This window comes from Diceros bicornis, chromosome 31 (genome assembly GCF_020826845.1).
Source record: "Diceros bicornis minor isolate mBicDic1 chromosome 31, mDicBic1.mat.cur, whole genome shotgun sequence".
In the NCBI taxonomy this organism is placed as follows: domain Eukaryota; kingdom Metazoa; phylum Chordata; class Mammalia; order Perissodactyla; family Rhinocerotidae; genus Diceros; species Diceros bicornis.
In genome coordinates, this window is record NC_080770.1 from 7,814,579 (window position 1) to 7,831,240 (window position 16,662).

A 16,662-nucleotide genomic window follows, 5' to 3' on the forward strand; every position below is an offset into this window, starting at 1 on the left:
CCCCAATGATGGCCTTTAACAGGGTGTGGCAAGGGTTCAAGGCAATCAGGGATAGGGGTGCAAGCTGTGGAACTCACTCGCGTGTGACTTGGGGCTGGTCCCCTCACCCGTAAAATGGAGATGCTTCCCGGGATGTGATAGGGATCCACACTGAGCTGGGCGCCAGGCGAAGGTGACGCAGCAGCGGCCTGTACTGCGGCGCCCCCCGGGCTGTGGGGGTGATAGGCTCGCCGCTGTGGTCAGGAGACTGTGTCCCTGTCCTGACTCATCCTGGACAAGCCCCTTCCCCTCTGGCCTCAGTTTCCTCATCTGTAAAATGGGGAGGACTCCATAACCTCCAAGAACCCTCAAATTATATGTCAGAAACCCAGGCCGCACTTGTTTTTCCAGGGAGCAGTCACATGAGCCCTAGCTATCTTAGACACACAGCCTGGGAGACCTTGAGAATATTCCCAGGTGGGGAAGAATAGTGGGGCCCTGAAGAGGCAGATGTGAACCCACGGTCCCCAGAGTCACGTCACCAACATGTCCTGGCAACTCCAGCCTGTGTGTGCCTGAGGTGTACATCTCAAGGAGAAAAACAGGTCCGTGGGCGCCTTCCTGAGCCAGAGGAATCAGAGGTTGTTCCAAGTGACAACAATGGGCTGGGTGATGAGGACCAGGGATGTGGGGAAGGGGGAAGTGCCCCAATTCTCTCGCATTGGAAGGCAGCTCCAGCTCCTGAGTCCAAGGTTCCTCAGTATTTGAAACAGCCCTTTGCCTGCCCTCCAGGACCCATACTGCCCCAGAACTGAGCTCATTACATCATGTCTTCCTTCCTGGTGTGATCTAAGAACTCAAAGAAGCTCAGATGTGGGCTGGAGAGAAGAGTGTGCAGTGGGAACAGGCATCTCCCTCTGGGTTCTCAGCTCTGGGACCCTCAGCCCAGGACACAATGGCTCGGTGTCCTCCCTCAACCAGCTGGGAACACAGTTCTGTATTGTTGAGTGCTTATAGGATGTGGGGCCCAGGCTAGGGTGGGGGATGGAGACCTGGTGAGACACGGCACACCCCTCAGGAGGCTAATGTTCTGGTTTAATTGAGAATGGAGGGAGAGAGGAGAGAGAAGGAAGCCTAGGAGAAATGCATGTTTAAAACTACAGGTCTGGCCCAGTGGCCTGGTGGTTAACTTCGTGTGCTTCACTTTGGTGGCCCGGGGTTGGTGGGTTCGGATCCCAGGCGCAGACCTATATGCTGCCATGCTGTGGTGGCATCCCACATACAAAATAGGGGAAGATTGGCAACAGATGTTAGCTCGGGGACCCTGTGAGTGGAAATAGGAGTAACAGTAGCTGCCGTTTGTGGAGCACATATAACGTGCCAGACTTTTTCTAAGTGCTTTAATCTTTATAATACAACAAGAGGTAAGTCTTATATCTCCATTTTATGACAAGAAAACAGGATCAGAAAGGTTAAAAAGCAAAGCTGACGTCTGGCAGTCTGTGTGGTGGTGGTAAGGAGCCTGGCACTCTAGGTCCGGCGAGGAGGGGCACTGGAGGAGATTCCTGAAGGCCTTCTGGGCATCAGGAGCTGTGGGAGCATGGTTAGGACCCCAGGGAAGCCCGGGGCAGTCGGACCACGGCAGGTGAGGCTGGGAAGGGGGATGGCACCCAGTGGGGGTGGTGAACCCCACGGCGAGGGGAGTGTGGTGGGTTTGGCAGGCAGTGAGGACATTTTGGAGGTTGTGAGCTAGAGACTGACAAGATCAGAGTTCTGCTCTGCCAGGCTGAGGGTTAACCTGGTGGAACATGCAGGAGGACTGGAGAAGGGCTAGCCAGGGGTGGGGCTGCCCTTCTGCAAGGCCCTGGGGAGTGGTAATGGGTCTCCCTTGAACTGGGGTGGTGTGGTGGGATTAGAGAAGAGAGTGGGGTCCGTTCTGAAGTGGGGGAGGTGGCCCACAGGCCTTTAGAGCCAAGATATCTTAGACTAGCACTCAGCTGAGCTGGTCCCCTACTTTTGCAAGCAGTGAAGGACCCCAAGGCTCACAGAGGGATTGCCCGACATCACTGGGAAGAGAACTAGCAGCAGAAGTAGGACTGCAGCCCAACCCTTGAGAGGCCAGTGCTCAGGAAGTTCTTTGGGGAACCCCAAGGAGCTCTGGGCAGATCCAAGGGGAGATTGGAGATGAAGGCCTGCTTTCTAGAACGCGTCCACCCACAAGAAAGTAGTGGAGTGGATGGGTTCTGCTTTGGCCTCAGTGGCAGAGGAGAAGGGTGAACAGGACTGCCCCTCGGGCATCTGAGGGGAATCAGAGCTGCACCAAGAGCTGGAGGAGCAGGTCAGTGGTGTCGTTGGGCCTTGACATTCTCTGGGGTCTTTGGGGAGAGAGGACTGGAGCCCCAGGGCTGGCTGCAGGCCTGCCCGCTAATACTGCTCCCTGACTTGTCCACTCGTTCATCCTTTCAACAAGTACTTATTGGTGCCTACTCTGTGCCACTTTAGTAAACAGAACAGCCACGGATCCCTGCCCAGACAGACATGTTAACTGCACTGTGTCAGAAGGTGATGCGCTAATGGGAGAAAGACAAGATAAAGCCAGAGAAGGGGCACCGGGAATGCAGGGCGGGCAGAGCAGACGGCAATATCCAATCAGACAATCACGGGGGGCTCTCCGCATGGGTCACATTTGAGCCCAGGCTAGAGGAGGCCACCAGGAAGAAGGAACAGCCAGTGTGAAGGCCCGGAGGCAAGAGCCCATTTGAAGAAGAAGCCAGGGTGGTTTGAGCAGAGCGAGCAAGGGGGTGGCCAGAGACGAGGTCAGAGGAGTGTGGGGCGGCAGTGTGAGGGCTCTCAGAGCCGAGGAAGGACTTTGGTTTGGACTCTGAGTATGATGGGGCCATTGCAGGGTGTGGAGCAGGGGAGAGACGTGGTCTGACTTAGGTTTCAACTGCATCGCTCTGGCTGCTGTGTGGAGAACTGAGAGGGAGCGGGCAAGAGTAGAGGCCAGAGGCCAGTCAAGGGCAGGAATCCTAGTGGGGGTGATGGTGGCTTGGGCCAGGGCTGTAGCGGTGGAGGAGGCAAGGAGTGGTTGGATTCAGGATCTGCTTTGAAGGTAATATTAATATTAGGTGAAGGGGCCGGCCTGGTGGCACAAGCGGTTAAGTGCGCATGCTCTGCTGCAGCGGCCCGGGGTTCACCGGTTCGGATCCTGGGCGCGCACCAACGCACTGCTTGTCGAGCCATGCTGTGGCGGTGTCCCATATAAAGTGGAGGAAAATGGGGACAGATGTTAGCTCAAGGCCAATCTTCCTCAGCAAAAAAAAATCAAAAAGAAGAGGATTGGCGTCAGATGTTAGCTCAGGGGTGGTCTTCCTCACCAAAAAAAAAATATATATATATATTAGGTGAGGTGTGAGAAAAAGGGAGGGGTCAAGGACATTGCCAAAGGGTGGCACCCGCATTTGAGACCTTCACAGATTTCTTCGGGCAGTGGTGCCTGAGCACTGGATCTCTGTGCCCTCAAAAGAAGGACCCCCTCCTCTTTGCCCACCCCCACCCTCCACCCCCATCCTCCAGGGAGAAGGATTAAGGTCCTGCCTTGTTGCTGTGGGCTGTAGTTGTCCAAAGCGAAATGGGCAGTCACAGCCTGGTCACCCCCAAATGGAGAGACTCACCGCTCTTTATACATGCCACATCCCCAGCTTTCCCCTGGGAAAAGGCTCGGAGAAGAGGAGGCCAAGGGAGGCTGTTTGTGACTCCCATCGGTTGTCTTGGTAAACAGTCTGGGGAGAGGGCCGGGCTTCAGGCCTAGTGAGTCACAGTTGTTCCCACCCTGCCGACTGGGGCGGTTCCCCAGTGCCCAGGCGACCGCGGGCTGGGCCTGCCCCCTGGTGGCCATGCTCCTTCTCACTGGCCTCTCTGCCTGTCCCGGGGCGGGCGGGCCACCTGGTGCGTGGAGCTGTGGGGACGAATCGGAGCGCGGGCCGGGCTGGGCTGGACAGGCAGGGCCTTCAACGAGCAGACTCCTTAAACCTTTGCTGCCTGAGGCGGCCCTGGAGGGCCCGACCCGGGCCTGGGCCCGCTGCCCTGCCTGGTCACACTGCAAGGCCGTCGTTGGCCAGCAGGGGAGTCAGATCGCTGTGGGCCGTCGTCCCTGCCCCGTGAGATTCACACTCTGCACACCTCCCCTGGCCTGTCAGGGCCACTCGTGTTGGCTCGCTCCTCTCTCCTGGGCCCCAGGCCACTGCGCACCCTCCCCCCACGGTTAAACATTAGTGCGAGGTTATTAGTCCGGGGTCCTCGGGAGGGAGAGGGTGGAATTTCACTTTGACCTGCGCTTCCTCTGCTGGAGTCACCAGCTCCCGCCCCGCCTGACAATGCCAGTGGAGGAATTTGTGGCCGGCTGGATCTCCGGTGAGACATTTTTCTTCCTTCTGTCACATTATCCCCAAGGGTGGGTCCCTTCCTGGGACATAGGTAACATGGGTGACATAGTTGAGGCCAAAGTCCTGGTGCCCTGGAGGCCCAGAGCCAGCCATCCTGAGCCTCCTAGGGGAAGGGGGAGGGAGGGGCAGGTGCGTGGGTGCTGGCTGCGTCCCAAGGCCACGCTGCAGACATCTGCGGAGAGGGGGAGTCAAGGTGAGCTCTGTCCACCCACAGCACCTGCACCTCGAACCCCACTCTCCTGGCCCACCCTGTGCGGCTCAGAAAGGAATTCACCTTTGACCCCACCTGCTGTCCTTTGGGCCTCTGCCCTGCCTGGCAATGGGCTGCACGCCCAGTCCCAGAGCCTGCTTCTGGGTGACATTTCTCTTAGGAGAAAGAGAGGGACATTCTGAACCTACCTCCTGGGGATTCGATCTTGCCCAGAGTTCCAGGACCACACCAGCCTGTGCTATGGAGGGCAAGACCAGGAAGTGGGGAGATAGCAGGGGAGCCAGACCCTCCCCCCTGGTACCAGCAAGACTCCGCTGAGCTCCCCAGCCCCGCTCTGCCCTGCAGGCTGATGGGGCAGAGCATCAGGAGGGCAGGGCCTGGTCTGGATCAAGGCCCCACGCTCCACAGCAGTTGTGAGTTGAAGGAAGGGAGGGGTAAAGCTGGCAGGGAACCGGAGCGTTGGAGATTGGTCCAGAGTCCCACGCCAGATAAGCCAGCAAGGCGCTTGGGGGTGGGCTCCCAGCGACGATGACGGTGCCGATGCCGTGTGTCTGCGGTTGGCTCCTCCCTTCTGCGTGTGCATCCTCCAGGCAGGGGCGGGGCTCCCTCCCGTTGTCCCCTTGTCCCCATGCCTTCCTAGCCCAGTGCCATGTATGGAGCAGGGTGCAAGGGGGCCAGCTGGAGTTTCTCTGGAGTCTGGCAGGAAGCTGGGTCTCAGGAGTCTCTCTCCTCCTGCCTGAATCCCCCTTTCCTCTTGGCACAGACTTGTTTCCTTGGCCTGGCATGAGGCCCTCACTCATAGCACCTTCTTGTCACCACAGGAGCTGTGGGCTTGGTCCTGGGACACCCCTTTGACACTGTAAAGGTGAGGCTAGGGAAGGCACCCCACGAATGAAAAATGTCTCCTGAACCAAACATCAGGGCGCCCTGAGAGCAGGGACCAGCTGATGAGTCCTTTCCCCCCTGACCTTTCCCCCATCTCCTGCCCTGCTGGCATCCTGCTCAAAGGGGCAGAGGGAGCGCAGCCTGCCCGCCAGCTCTGTCCTCCCTGTCCAGGTGCGGCTGCAGACCCAGACCACATACCACGGCATCGTCGATTGTATGGTCAAGACTTACCGCCATGAGTCGGTGGGTGGCCTGCTTCCATGGGGCTTTGGGTGGGAGGCATCAAGGGCAGTCAGCTCCAGCTCCTTCTCCCCCCACCCCTTGGCAGGGCTCTGCCCCTGGAAGAGAGAAGACCCAAGTCTGGTGCAATGGGGGGTGGGGTGGTAGCTTAGTGCCTCCAGAGTGGAGCTGAGGCCATCCTCAGCCTCGGTCCGTGCCCACCTCCCCGTGGCCAGGCTCAGGAGTGGTTTCCAGCCAGAGGAGGCCCTGCCAGGGCTGGAAAGGGCAAAAGCGAGGCCCCCACAGCCCCCCAACTGCTCTAGCATCATCTCTCTGCAGCTCCTGGGCTTCTTCAAGGGAATGAGCTTCCCCATCGTGAGCATTGCTGTGGTCAACTCCGTCCTGTTCGGGGTCTACAGCAACACCCTGCTGGCACTCACAGCAACCTCCCACCAGCAGCGGCGGGCCCAGCCGCCTAGCTACATGCACATCTTTGTAGCCGGCTGCACCTCGGGATTCCTGCAGGTGAGGGCGTTGTGGGAGTGTGCACGCTCATGTGCACGCGCACACACACACGGACGCAATAATGGTCAGTTCCCTATTTTCCCTCCCAGCCCCCTCTGGTGATCCACAGCTGCAGACCCCACGCCTTCCCTAGGCAGAACCTGAGGAGCTGTAGGGAAATGGCCAGCTCCTGGCTGCTCCCAATGACCTGGCCAGGCTGAGCTGTGGCCTTCCAGGCTGCAGGCCTGGAGCAGAGAGTCATGCAGAACAGAGGGGGCAAAAGGCAGACAGCTCAGCGGGGGGTCGGTGCCAAGAGGACGCCATGGAGAAGCAGCCAATGTCCCAGTCTGAGGCTGACAGGGCTTGCCTGCCTCCAGAGGGGTCTGCCAGCCTCAGACCTGTGGGACGACCTCTCTCTAAGGTGACCTCTCACCCTAGAGAACTGACAGCGCCCACAGAGCTCTGAGCCCAAGCCCTCTGGTAATGATGTGGTCCTGGCACTCGCCTAGCCTCTGCCCTGCTCAGCCCCTCTGCCTGCAGCTTCTGGGTGGCCGTGATCTGTGAGCTGGGAGAGGCCCAGGGCATTAATCATTAAGTCACTCCCATCTTTTCCTTTTGGTCTTTGTTCTCAGCACTTGAGTACCAGCTTCTGAGGAGTGGGGTGGAGGGAAGAGGGCCTCCAGGCACCAGGGAGAACCCCAGCTGGATGGGGGCCTGAGCATAGAGGCGGAGAGACGCATGCCTGGCTCCGTTCCACACCCCAGCTGGGCGCCTTAGGCCCCCCTCTATTTGGCACCTGCTCTGATACTGCTGACACACTTCACGGAGCAGAGAGCAAGGACAAAGGACAGAGTCAGGAGGCTCACTCAAGCCAATTAATGATTCATGAGACCCCGAAGGTCCTGGCTCTTCTCCTGCCCCTTCCTGTACAGGATGCATGCCTGCGTATTTCCCAGGCCCCGAGAGCTGGCACCCCACAAAAACAAGGAAGAAATCTGAGCCCCCAGGCCAAGCAGCCTGACTCAGGCCCAGCCAGGCCCAGGTCCTAAGTCACCCTCCTCTCCAGCTCTCTGGAAAGCGGAACAGACAGCAGAAGTGGGGTCTGTGGGGTCACTGTTGGGGACTGGGTCCAGGGACCAACTGGAGTCCATGGCTTTGGTTTAACAGGGTCTTGGAGCAGAAAATGAGTTTTAGGGTAAAGACGAGGGGAAGAGGCGAGAATGATTCTTCGGTTAGCACAGGGAAGGAACTGACAACCTCTGTGTGCACAAAAGTTGCTTTTGGCTTGGCTAAGGCAGACCCTGTCAAATGGCGCTGTAGTGTCTGATGTCCCCACTGCCCCCGTGGGTACCCAGATGTGGAGGGGAGGGGCCCTAGCCAGACCCTGCCTGCCACCTCACCTTTGGCCCAGCCATTTCCTCATGGCCAGGAGCCCAGGGCTCAGGAGAACGGCCCCTGGAGAAGCCCTCAGCTTGGCATTGCCTGCAGGCGCCAGAGGGTGACATTAGGGCCCCACTCACAGGGAGGGTCCCCACCCACTGCCCTGCCTGCAGGGGAGGAAGTAAGCAAACTTGGCCTGCCACCCTCTAAAGATCACTGCCAGAGCCAACTGCCAGCCTCCTCTGCCATCAGCCTTCTCCAAGGCTGGGGAGCTGAGCTCGTCTACCTTCCATGGAAGCAAGAAAGGAAGGGAGGGAGAAAAAATACATAAGCCCCCAAATGATATGTTAACCTCAGCTTGGACCTCACTTCTCGCCTGAACATTAACAGCTCACCTTGCCCTAGCTGCATCCCTGATCACACCTCACCCCTCCCCCAACCTCCCTCCATAGCCCCCCAGCCCCCACTCTCAGTCCCAATACTATCCCAAATCTTCGTCCCCATCTGCCTCAGCCAGGTGATGAGCTCTAGGACCTGCAGACGCTACCCTGTCCCCCACCTTCTGTTGGGACAGTAGTGGCTGGAAGTTTGTGAGAGGCAGGAAGGGCTGGCCCAGTGCTTGCCCCCCTCAGGGGCCCTAAGAGGGAGACCCTACGAAGCTCAGTCCCCACCATTAACAAGGTGACCAACTTACCCATGGGGAGGGGTCCGTCCTTTGCTGTTTCATGTGTACGGACTGAACCCTTTCTTCAGACCCAGGCCCTGCAGATGCTCATCCCTGACTTTCGGGAGGCTGGTGACCTACCCCCACTCCTGGAAAAACAATCCTGGCTTGTCCCAAAGTGCCATGTGCATGCCAGGCAAGTTTGGCGCTATTGCCCGAGGAGCAGGGCAGTGCTGCTCGCTGTCAGGGGCCTGCTAAGGAGGTGGCCCTGGGCTGTCCCCAGCTGCTCTTGCAAGAGCTGAGAGCTGGCGGCAGAGCTGGTGACATCCTACAGGAAGATGCTGCCCCTCTGCCCACTGCCTTCTCGTTAAGATCAGCCGACTGTTCCCGCCCACAGCCCCACCCGGGCCTCCACACTTCTTTCCCTACAGGCCTACTGCCTGGCCCCTTTTGACCTCATCAAAGTCCGGCTACAAAACCAGACAGAGCCGAGGGCGAAGCCAGGGAGCCCCCAACCCCGGTACCGGGGGCCCGTGCACTGTGCGGCCTCCATCTTCCAGGCGGAGGGGCCCCGGGGGCTGTTCCGAGGAGCGTGGGCCCTGACGCTGAGGGACACCCCCACAGTGGGAATCTATTTTATCACCTACGAATGTCTCTGTCGCCAGTCCACGCCGGAGGGCCAGAATCCCAGTAAGTGAAGTGGCGTGAGAGGGTGGGGGACAGAGAGGAGTCGGGGAGGGGAGCTGGCCGGGGCAGTGGAGGATGGGGAGGGAGGCTGGGGATGGGGGAGGGTGCTTGTTCCTCGGCCTGACCCCCACCCCGGGCTTCCTCTCCCCCAGGCTCGGCCACGGTGCTGGTGGCAGGAGGCTTTGCCGGCATCACCTCCTGGGTCGCAGCCACGCCCTTAGACGTGATCAAGGCCCGGATGCAGATGGCCGGGCTGAAGCAGAGGGCGTACCAGGGGGTGCTGGACTGCATAGTAAGCAGCGCCCGGCAGGAGGGACTGGGGGTCTTCTTCAGGGGGCTCACCATCAACAGTGCCCGCGCCTTTCCCGTCAACGCCGTCACCTTCCTCAGCTACGAGTACCTCCTCCGCTTGTGGGGATGAGCCTGGCCACGCAGTGCCGGCAGCTCCCCAGCGGATCACGGCCCAACCGCCCAGACCGAAGGCCAAGTTGAACGTGCCAGCTTGCGATTCCGATTCCAATGGAAGAAGCTCAGCCCTCCCTTATCAAGGCGCCTCCCAGCTTCACAGACACAGCCGGGGCTGGGGAGACGGCAGTGGGGAGCAGGAGGCCCGGGGTCTGGACTCGGCGGGCAGCACTTGCCTCGATTCCTTTCCTTCTCGAGTCTGTGAAGTGAACTCACTAGCCGGTGGTGCTGGTGACATTCAGGCCCCCATCCTGTGACTTCACCCCTTGACGAGCTCTCAGAGCCTCTGCTGGGCAGCCTCAGCGCTAACCAGCCCCCTGGATTCCAGTGACCCTGTCCTCGTGGGCCTCCCACCTCACCTCCTTCCAGCCCTCTCTCCTCATGACCGGAGAGCAGCCTTTACGTCTCCTGCCTGTCCAGGACCCTTCAGTGGCTCCCGTCACCTTCAGGAAAAAGCCTAAACTCTCCCTTGGCGGCTTCAGCAGCTCAGCTCTGCTTGTAGAGAACAAGCTGTGCTCTCTCATCGCCCTTGGCCTCCCTCCTGGCCAACAGTGGCCGCAGGGCGACTCTGTCGTCCCTCTGGTGGAGCCTGCTCCCAGACCCGGGGTGGACACTGTTTCCTGGGGTCCTTCCTCAGCTCGCCTGCTGTCTGCCCTGGACTGACTGTGGGGTCTGCAGACCCCCGCCTGCCCACACGCCTTGATCGTAGCCCTCGCCTGTGCTTAATCATGGTTGTTGATTTGCTCCTCAGCTTCCCCACTAGACAGGGGGCTCCCTGAGGTCAGGGGTCATACTTCTGATCCTTTCCCAGCATGGAGCCCAGTGCTGGAAGCTGCCCAGGAAATGCTTGTTAGATGAAGTGCCGATTGCAGTCCTGACCTCTCTCCCCCTGCTCCAGCCGCCCCACCTGCTTCCTCGGTCCTGCTCCTCCTCCGCTGAGAGGCTCTCCTGCCCAGCCTGTCTTGGGGTCGTCTGCAGTGGACTGGTGCCAGGAGTCGAGGGTGTCTGCCTGGCCCACTCCCATCCGATGGCACTTGTTTTCTTCATCCATCTCAACTGCTAAGTGGGAATTAAAAACTGGCTAAGAGGGTTCATTTAACTGACAATAAAGTGAGCAGAGTGTGTACCCACTAATGTCCTGATCTGGTCTGAGATCAACCTGGGCCCACTCCATGGGACCCGAACGCCTGGAATTTACTGGGGCTCCCTATGAAACCAGCACAGCGCTGTTACAACAGAGGAGGTGGCCTTGGCTCAGAGACAGTGTGTAACTCATCCCAGGTCACATGGCTGGTATGTTGCACAACTTACCTGGATGCATCGGAGCCTCTGACTCCAGAGCCCGGTTACTCCGCTATCCTGCTCTCCCCGGGCTTGTGACAGTCTCCCACGAGTCACCTAAGTTCAAACTCCCCCCCAGCTAGGCCTGATGGCGTCAGCCCCTCTGTGCACATCGTCAGCGTGGTCACTGGGCATGGGGCCACTGGGCATGTGGCCGCTGGGCCAGGCTATGTCCTGATCCTCCCATGCGGTTTGGTGGCGCCTTGTCCGTGGGCTCTTGCTAGAGAAATATGAGCAGAAGTGATGCGGGCAAATTGCCCATCACTTGCTTAAAAGGAGATTCCTCACTTGTTGGCTGGAAATGATAACCCTGGAAGGCACTGCTGAGGGTGCAGGAGACGCCCTGCTGGCCAGGAACTTGGGTGACGTTGGGGGCACGGCCCACCTGACCCCCTTAGGCTGCTGCGTCCTGACGTCGTTTTGTTGCAACAGTTTCGCCTTCACCCTAACTAACGCGGTAGGTAAGGTCTGCGAGGTTTGAGGTCAGGAGTGATCCCGGTGTGGTCCGTGGAGCAGCAGCATCAGGACTTCCTGGTGCTGGTTAGAAATGCAGAATCCAGGCCGGCCCTGTGGCTTAGCGGTTAAGTGCGTGCGCTCCGATGCTGGCGGCCCGGGTTCGGATCCTGGGCGCGCACCGACGCACTGCTTCTCTGGCCATGCTGAGGCCGCGTCCCACATACAGCAACTAGAAGGATGTGCAACTATGACATACAACTATCTACTGGGGCTTTGGGGGAAAAATAAATAAATAAAAATTTAAAAAAAAAAAAGAAAGAAATGCAGAATCCCAGGCCCTGCCTGGGACAGACAGAATCAGAGTCTCTGAGGCTGGGGCCGAGGAATCTGTGTGGTAAAAGCTGTCCGGTGACTTTTACACATGCTAGTTTAAGAAGTGGTGTTCTGGATGTTCCTACTAGCAGAAATGCGCTGCCCTTGCAAGCTAAGACAATTGTGTTTGGTGGAAGTGACTTGAATTCCACCACGCTGTGCAGATTCAGGAAGCCGATGTTCCTGCTGTGGAAAAACAGGGTCTGTCTGAGCCAGTCACTGCCCTTTCTGTGCCTCAGTTTCCTCTGAGATCTCTTCCGACTGGTCAGTCTCGGAGCCCCAGTGACCATCCAGCACCAGCAGAGTGCCAGAGATTTTAGGCTGGATACAGCGGTGATGGTACAGCAGTCGTTAGAGCACCCGGCGGTGGGGGGCAGTTGGTGGCTGGAAGGGAGCAAACAGTATGCAGACAAAAGAGGAGGTGGCTCTTATAAACAGGGTAGGAAGGAAGTGGGAGGTCAGAGTGGTCCTCTGTAGTTTGCCATTTCTCACCACACTTCCAGTTAGCAAGAGAATAAAATTTAAAATCCTTTTTTGCTTTTGTTTTAATTAAGTCCGTTTTGGGGTAGTAATTATGCCTGTAAGCCTGCCTTTGCACTGTCCGGGCACAGGCTTCTGTTGTCCCTCTCTGGTTCTCTCCAGAGGCATCTCCAGAGGGGGCTGGAACTTTTCCCCCTCTATGCTCCTCATTAGAACCAGAGAGCGTGGCAGGCCTCACGCGGGGCCATGGGTTCTGGGCCCCAGCTCCTTCCCCTAGCTCACAGCAGGGCTGCTTGCTGGGCTGAGAGAACTGGCTGGAGTGAGGTTAGGTGAGGTTAGTGTTAAGCATGGTGTGATTAATGAGAAAATACCCCCCTCCTCTCGGAAAGGAGGCTGAAAAGACACACAAAGATCAGGCAGGAGATGACTGAAGATATTTTTAAAAGCTGGATGTTTTCGTCAGGAGGGTCTCATAATACACGTTAAATTCCTTAAGTAATTAACAGACATTATTAGAGGTCAGCATGATTTTCGAGAACTCATTTAGATGGAAGGAATCCCTAAGAACTAGGACATAGATAATGGACCTGCTTTGAGGTTGAAAATGGGGGTGGTGTCTGCGGGTCGCATGTAAAGGGCTCGTAACTCGAGCGAACTGTTAAATAGCGTCTCATTGGACTTGTGTTGTGAAACATCACACTTATTTTTATAGCAGTGGTCACAGTGGGAGAAATTACAGGAGACTAACTTGTGTGTGTAGTGACACTGAGGCCACATGTGCCACACTGAGGCCACAACCTTGGGATGATTCTGGCTCAAGTCACTTTTGCCAGACTCGATAAACAGTGGCGCCAAGAGGAGTCTCAGGAGTTTCCATCCCAACCGCTGTCTGAGCTCCAGGCCCACACCACCAGCCGTCTCTGGTCACGGATCCGTGAGCATCCCAAGGCACTGGCGTTTCCCCTCTGCCGGCTCCCGCTGCAGTGCTCTGCAGCCCAGGTGTACCCTAAGGCCAGACGGCTCAGAGAAGCTCTCCTTCTCTCCTCCTTCCACATCAAAGGAGTCCCCAACTCCTAAAGTTTTTTAGGACTTACCCCTCTTTTCCAGTCCTAATTTCACAGCCCTGGTCCTGTCCCAAATCTGGACAAATAACTCAACTTTTTCAAATGCAATTCTGATCAAGTCACCCCACTCCTCTTGTCCCCCTCGATGGCTTCCCATTACTCTAAGGAGTCGGGGCAAGCTCCTTCCACAGCCTCTAAGGTGCTTGGACATTCACCTTCTCTGGGTTCCTTAAACAGACCAAGTTCCCTTCCACCACAGGACATTTGCACATGTTGTTCTCACTGCTTCTGTGCCTCCCACTCACCCTTCAGCTCTGAGTTCAGCATCTCTTCTTCAGCGAAACTTGCCTCAGCCCCTCTGTCTAGGTCAGGATCCTTTGGCTTATACTAATGATTCAGAGTCACCTGAAGGGCTTGTTAAAATACAGATTGCTGGGCCCCACCCTAGAGTTTCTGATTCAGGAGGTTTGGGGAGGGTCTGAGAATTTGCATTTCACTAAGATCCCGGATGCTGCTGGTGCAGGCCACAGTTTGAGAAGCGCTGGCTTGCGCTGTCATGTCATTCCCCGCTTCCGGTCTGTAATTACATACTTTCCTTTGTGTAACTCTTTGATTATAACTGTCTCTCCTCTAAACTATAAGCACCATGAAGCAGAGACCCTGACTCTTTTTGTTCATCATCAAAACTCTAGCTGGCATATGGAGGTGCCCAATAAATACTGTTGAACAAATGAATGAATGAGTGAATGAATGAATGAAAGAAAACTGGTCTTCCCAACTTCCCCTCTGGCAGGCTGGAGCTCTAGATTTTACAGAGTCCTCCTACTGCAAAGCAACTAGATTCCAGATCCATTATTAGATACATGATTTTGAAACCATTGCTAACTTTGCAAGAAATAAGGGAACTTCCCAAAGACCCCTTCAAAACAAGGAAGTGATTGCAAGCCACGTGTTGGAAAGGGGGCTGCCCTTGGGGCGAATGCTGACGCTGCCCCCTTCGAGATCCACCCAGAACAGAACCACAGGGAACAGAAGACTAGAACTTTATACAGTGGGGGAGCTGAACCAAGACTCATAAATTAAGATCCTGGAAGGGGCTTCACCTTTAGTGAAAGGGTAGACCAGGAAACCTCCACCCACCGGAAAAGGGACTCTACCAAGAAACCTGTCTGAAAAAAGATAGGTTCCCCTGTAAACCAGGAACCATATGCCTGCTCCCCACGCTACCCTTCAGGTCTGGGACAGGTCCGCCCGGAAATTAATTTACCATGGTAATAGCGCCCTCTTGTGTCTGGTATGAGTAACTACAAGTTTTTCTAGAGGAGAACCCCTTAAGTCAGCATCTTCAGGTTTTCCAGAGATTAAGTGCAACCAATAAAAAATCCCCACGGCAAAAAATTACCAAACCCACAAGGTAAAAAGCCACCAGGAATTAAAGTGTCAACAAAAACAAAAGCAACAGATTTAGTCCCCCAAGGGTTTCAGATATTAGATTTATCAGATACAGAATGTGAAATAGCTGTGCATGAAATATCTAAATACTATATAAAAGAATTAAAATAGAAGAAACAAGAGCGTATAAAAATAATTACGTATATTTGAAAAAGAGAAGATGGGGAACCAATCTTTCTGCTTTGGGGCTCTCTGCATCGACTTCATCATCTTCTCGACTGATGATGATAAATATAATAATAATAATAATATATAACATATGTTTAGTGTTTAAAATAGTGCCTGGCAAGGAGTAAACGTTTTATAAATATTAATTTGTTTAATCCTCATGACTGACCTGTATCATAGGTCACTTCTTATTTCCCCCTCTGGTTTGTGAGCACCTTGGCACAGGGACTGTCTTATTCATCTTTGCTACCCTGGAGGCTTGCATGCCTTCTGACCATAGAGCGTTCATTACATGCTTGTAAATAAACTGAAATAATGCACATAATTTCTTTGTCTCCTCCCCACTTTGCATGTGGCAATACCTGCAAACTTGGATAGGCCTGCATGACCATCTGTTCCATTCGCTTCCTCTCACTCCTTCATACCTTACACCCTATCCATGTGGAAGTCCCACCTACTGCAGAAACTTCTTACCTGCTTGGTTTTCTGGTCTCCACCTTTGCCCCCCACCCCATATGTTCTTCATACAGCAACCAGACTTAGACTTTTTTTTTGCTGAGGAAGTTTCGCCCTGAGCTGACACCTGCTGCCAATCTTCCTCTTTTTTGTACGTGAGCCACCGCCACAGCATGGCCACTGATAGACGAGTGGTGTAGGTCTGTGCCTGGGAACCAAACCCGGGCCGCCAAAGTGGAGTGTGCCAAACTTAACCACTAGGCTAGTGGGGCTGGCCCTAGAATTAGATTTTTTAAAATATAAAACATACCATGTTCCTGCTTTGTCTAAATCTGCCCCCCGCCACTGCAAAAAAACCTCTTCCTGTCTTACTTCGAAGGAAATGGGAATGTCCTGCCCACCCCTCTGCCCGCTCCTCTGCGTGGCCCTCTCTTACTTTCAGCCACAGGACGGCTTTCTGTTTCTTAAACCTGTCAAGCTGTTTCTAACCTTAGATGTTTGTACCTACTGTTCCCTTTGCAGAGAATGTTCTTCCTTCTGAAGAAGGGGTGTTTCCTCCTTACCGTTCACTCCTCAGCCCAAAGGCCCTTTCCCTGACTCCCCTCCCCCAGCCCGTCTCTCTGACGTTATTTTATTTTCATCTTGGCACTTGTGGCTATCTAAAATGACTGCTATGTGTTTACTTCTCTCCTGTGTATCTCCCTCCACTAGAAAGAGAGGGCTTGGAGAGGAGCGATCCTCTGTCTTGTTCTGCACTAGCTCCAGGGCCCCAGCCCAGGGCCTGCCCCACAAGGAAGCAGTCAGTCAGTACTGCCTGAATGAGCCGTCACAGTCACCTACAACGAGGCAAGGTGTGATATATGAGAACATTGCGAGAAAGGAGGGGATTACTTGTGGCTTTAAAACAAAAGCTCTGGGAAGAAGTCAGCGATGAATCGCTGCTCTAAAGGGAACCGGACACCGAGAGCAGAGGGCTGATCCGTCCCCTCCACGTTGGCTTCCTCAGGCCTTTGGGGATTGTGTAATTTCAGTTTCAACATTTAAAAAAAGATATGTCAGAACTGGAATGATTTCAGACAAAGGACAATTTAAATGAATACACGTAGGAAAAACAGACTCTGTAAGGAAAGGCTCAGTGATTTGGGATCTTAGGCTAGACGTGGAAGGCCAGCAGGTGGCTTCAGAACTATTGAAAAGTGAGTCGTCCTTGGTCCCTGTGCAGCTGCCAGGTGTGGAGGTGGTCAGCTGGGGCAATGAGCCAAACTGAAAGGAGAATCAGCCTTTGCCCACCCACAAATGACCAGTCCCTGCCTTGACTGAAACCCTTGGGGGAGCCCCACTGCTGAGCTTGGAGGGCCAACGACCCCTCCAGCTCCCCAGGCCTCCCCGTGTGCGCTGGTGGCCTGCCTGCCTCCGCCAGCTGCACTGGGCTCC

At 55.7% G+C, this 16,662-nt stretch overlaps 2 protein-coding genes across 2 annotated transcripts in view; one reads left to right on the forward strand and one right to left on the reverse strand.

Annotated features, from left to right (window-relative positions):
- The window catches only part of FRMD8 (FERM domain containing 8), a 78,058-nt gene that overhangs the window by 23,701 nt on the left and 37,695 nt on the right, over positions 1–16,662 (reverse strand). The window lies entirely within an intron of this gene.
- Positions 3,963–10,848, forward strand: SLC25A45 (solute carrier family 25 member 45). Its single transcript, XM_058526439.1, has 6 exons — positions 3,963–4,392; positions 5,457–5,500; positions 5,692–5,763; positions 6,079–6,264; positions 8,719–8,977; positions 9,127–10,848. Exons 1-6 carry the CDS (start codon positions 4,356–4,358, stop codon positions 9,393–9,395), a joined length of 867 nt encoding a protein of 288 aa, XP_058382422.1. The 5' UTR covers positions 3,963–4,355; the 3' UTR covers positions 9,396–10,848.